We start from the raw sequence: 3,954 nt of genomic DNA, 5'->3' as shown, positions 1-3,954 counted from the left end.
TGTTAAAAATGTTTTTTGTTGTAAAATACGGCTAGGGCCGTTGTGGTGGTCAGAATATTACATATCTGAACTAAGCTCATTTAAATTAATAAAACCTTTAAGCGAAATCGTCAGTAAAACCGTCGTACCATTGACATTGCTATTTACCTGTTTTAAGTTAAAAGAAAACATCTATTTGGAGAATGTGATTATTTTCGTTGACCAGCAGTTACAATGTTTCACTCTAATGTGTCATGACACAGGGTAGCTTCAGCAGCCCATACAATTCCTTTAAAGTATTATTTTTGACCAAAAAGATTCTTCTAGACTCAAGATTGCTTTAACTGTGTTTGCACAAATACTGGTGGACGTTAAGTGGTCTGTCAATTAGCAATGCTGCAAAATTCCAGCTAACAAGGACATTCTTCAAGATGCTAGCGATCCCCTGCTGTTCCACACATTTCCATAAGCAGATTAAAAATAGCGGGGAACACACTCATATGCAGATATAGGAGAGAGGCAATTTAAACTTGCATCATAATAGCGCTATGCATTGCTATCATGTTGGGGTCCTCATTTTAAAGTAATTGAGTGAGAAGTGGCAATCAAACAAATAAGTGTTATTTTGTCCTCTTCTCAAACTAAAATGGAATGACAAAAAGGTGGTTTTTTTCTTGTCTATGTATGTAGTTTGTACACTTCAACTTTGAATAAATTCATTCTTAAATTTAGATGGTGGAATATTCAACATATAGGGTAAATAATGTGTGTTAAGCATTTTCCGGTGATGGTTTCGTTATTTTACTGGTTGTTTTAAGTTAAAAGTTGGTTTTATTACATGTATTTATTCTCATTTGGCATCAAATATTATGAAGTGGACAGAAAATATTAGAAACTTGGAAATGGTGCTGAGGGTGGTGGTATTGTAACATTTTCACTAGTTTTGGTCATGCGTAAGTAACTTTATGCTAGAGTAAATATACTGGACTGCAAGATGAAGTGTAGAAAACAGTGTGTGTATTTACTTTAGTCAGTCTTACCAGAAGGGGGCGCTGGTGAAACACAGAGAGACTTCACCCAATGCGTGTCTGTAAATTCATACTGCACAATATGCACGTTTTATTTTATATCCAGTAGGTTTGTACATCTGTTTTCCTGTGCATTTCACTGGGGAATTAACTCGTGATTTTCTTACCGAATCAAGATTTTTAAAAAAGATAAATAAATAAAAGCTAACTTATTTGATCACTCAGTGATATACTTTATACGGGTATTAAACTATTTCAAGTAATACAAACAAAGAGTGCATTTTTGAAAGATCACATCCGTAGCTGGTGCCAAGTTCAGGTGGACGCATCGATGGGTCAACTTTTCCCGTCCTCATACTGTTCATGTGGATAAGAGCATTTTAACAACAAAGATCTTCACAACGGAATGGAAGTGCATGTAGTGGGTCTATTGTCCCGGCCGTGTAGTGACAACACCCTAAACAAAACTACTTATTTGTGATGACTGACATGTCTCTGTATTCTGTCCTCATTTAACTTCAGCCGACTGAAGCCGCGTTTCACTAAAGGATTTTATCTTTTATCTTTTCAAACTCTAGAAAGGAGAAAAATTACTTATTAAGTTAATGCTATATTTCATATCCCAAACACAACAAACAAATGTGCAGTAACATAACAAACAGGAGCAGCAGTAGTAGAAGCAGCAGTTGTCGTAGTGATAGTCATAGTAGTAGTAGTTTTAGTAGTAGTAGAAGTAGAAGTAGTAGTAGTAATAATAAAAATAATAATAATATTAATAATGATAATAATAATAATAATAATAATAATAATAATAATAATAATATGGTTATAGTCAACGCAAAATTTATTTTTTTAAATCCAATTCAGTATTTATGTATTTGTTTGTTTGTTTTCCATGACATACTATACCAACTGCATCTGTTGAAGACAAGCACATTTTTAGAACAGACAAACATACGTTTGCATGTATTGACAAAATTTCAGACAAATAACATACTTAGTTATAGAGAATATGGTGATTTCTATTTTTATTTTAGTTACTTCTCAAGCTACTCAAGAAAACTACTCAAACAATATGAACTAATCAAATAAAGCATTTCGAATAAACGTGCAGTAAAAAATCCTGCTGCCAGAGACATCAAATCTAAGTTAGAGAAAACTTGCAGTAGAGTGCCATTACGGCAAAAGAAAAAAAATTCTCACTTTAGCATTTGCTATGATATACTGTACATAGCCTCTGTCGGTAAATAGCTGAAGCCTCAGTACTACACTGCTGACCGCGAGTAACCCCGCCCCTTTATGCTAAATAAAAGACACAATCCTGGTCGAGTGAACAGTCGCTCTGTGATTGGTCAGGTAAACCCATTTATTCCCTGACAGCCCTCATCACATGAATGGTTGTCTATTAACTTGTTCAAAAAGTATCAGGAGTTGTCAGGGCTCTGGCTAGGAGGAAAACGTAGTTTGTTGATTCTTTAAGACTAAGAAAGAAGTTTGTGGGCACAACAGGACCAGCTGGGTGAAAGTAAAGAGACGTTCACTCTACTTCGGCAAAGTTACCAAAAACGGTAGGGTAACTACAACGAGTCTCTGGATTGGACTTTTTTCTCACGAGTGAGGAAAGTTTCAACAAATCTGTTTTAAATGTACAACATGATGGAAACCGAACTAAAACCCCCGGCGCACCAGCCAAGTACTGGGGGCACGGGGAACACTAACTCCTCTGGAAACAACCAGAAAAACAGTCCGGAGCGAGTTAAGAGACCCATGAATGCCTTCATGGTGTGGTCGAGGGGACAGCGGCGAAAAATGGCACAGGAGAACCCCAAAATGCACAATTCGGAAATTAGCAAACGACTCGGGGCCGAGTGGAAACTTCTATCCGAAAGCGAAAAGCGACCTTTCATTGATGAAGCCAAGCGTCTCCGGGCTCTCCACATGAAGGAACATCCGGATTATAAATACAGACCACGGCGGAAAACCAAGACGCTGATGAAGAAGGACAAATACACCTTGCCAGGTGGGCTTCTTGCGCCAGGCAGCAATGCTATGAGCGCAGGGGTGGGTGTTGGGGCTGGCTTGGGTGCCGGGGTTAATCAGAGGATGGACAGTTATGCACATATGAACGGCTGGACAAACGGAGGCTATGGCATGATGCAGGAGCAGCTTGGCTATCCGCAGCACCCTGGTTTGAACGCTCACAACACGGCACAGATGCAGCCTATGCATCGTTATGACATGAGTGCGCTTCAGTACAACTCTATGACAAGTTCTCAGACTTACATGAACGGATCTCCCACGTATAGCATGTCATATTCTCAGCAAACCACTCCAGGAATGACTCTAGGCTCCATGGGTTCGGTGGTCAAATCCGAGTCCAGTTCGAGTCCTCCAGTAGTCACATCGTCCTCACACTCAAGGGCTGCCCCGTGTCAAACAGGGGACCTACGGGACATGATCAGTATGTACCTCCCGGGCGCAGAGGTTCCGGAGCAAACTGCCCAAAGCAGACTTCATATGTCCCAACATTACCAGAGTGCACCTGTGCCCGGCACAACGATTAATGGCACTCTCCCATTATCACATATGTAAATGAACTTTTCTATTAGAAACTGGACTTCACTGGACTATTTTTGTACAGAACATTTTGGGGAGGGAAAAGTTGTATAGAACTCAAGAAAAGAACACAAAACTTTTTTTTTTCTTTATATTTAAAGAAACGCTCTAGAGGAACGGTAGGAACTCCACAAAAGTTTTTTTTTTTTTCAAAAGGTGTAAAAGATTTTGAAAGTAGAATTGGGAGAGTCAATCAAATGTTTTATTATTGCAATCAACTTTTGTACAGTATTTATCAAAAGTACATAACAATCAGATGTAATGTTTGTAAACTACAAAAAGTTAAATTTTATAGACGTCAATCCTGCAACAAAATATGGCAGAGTTGGCA

The 3,954-nt window shown here is 38.6% G+C and overlaps 1 protein-coding gene across 1 annotated transcript; it reads left to right on the top strand.

Annotated features, from left to right (window-relative positions):
* Nucleotides 1-2,645: 2,645 nt before the first annotated feature.
* On the top strand, nt 2,646-3,599 carry sox2 (SRY-box transcription factor 2). The gene has a single exon (XM_030791149.1). It carries the CDS (start codon nt 2,652-2,654, stop codon nt 3,597-3,599), a length of 948 nt encoding a protein of 315 aa, XP_030647009.1. The 5' UTR covers nt 2,646-2,651.
* Nucleotides 3,600-3,954: the final 355 nt, after the last annotated feature.

The sequence above is a fragment of the Chanos chanos genome, chromosome 14 (genome assembly GCF_902362185.1).
Source record: "Chanos chanos chromosome 14, fChaCha1.1, whole genome shotgun sequence".
In the NCBI taxonomy this organism is placed as follows: domain Eukaryota; kingdom Metazoa; phylum Chordata; class Actinopteri; order Gonorynchiformes; family Chanidae; genus Chanos; species Chanos chanos.
The sequence above is the reverse complement of the archived record's forward strand: the minus strand, read 5'-3'. Positions and strand labels throughout refer to the sequence as shown.

What these genes read in the sequence shown, in the direction of transcription:
- sox2 (XM_030791149.1), top strand. Translation starts at nt 2,652, where the DNA reads ATGTACAACATGATGGAAACCGAACTAAAACCCCCGGCGCACCAGCCA.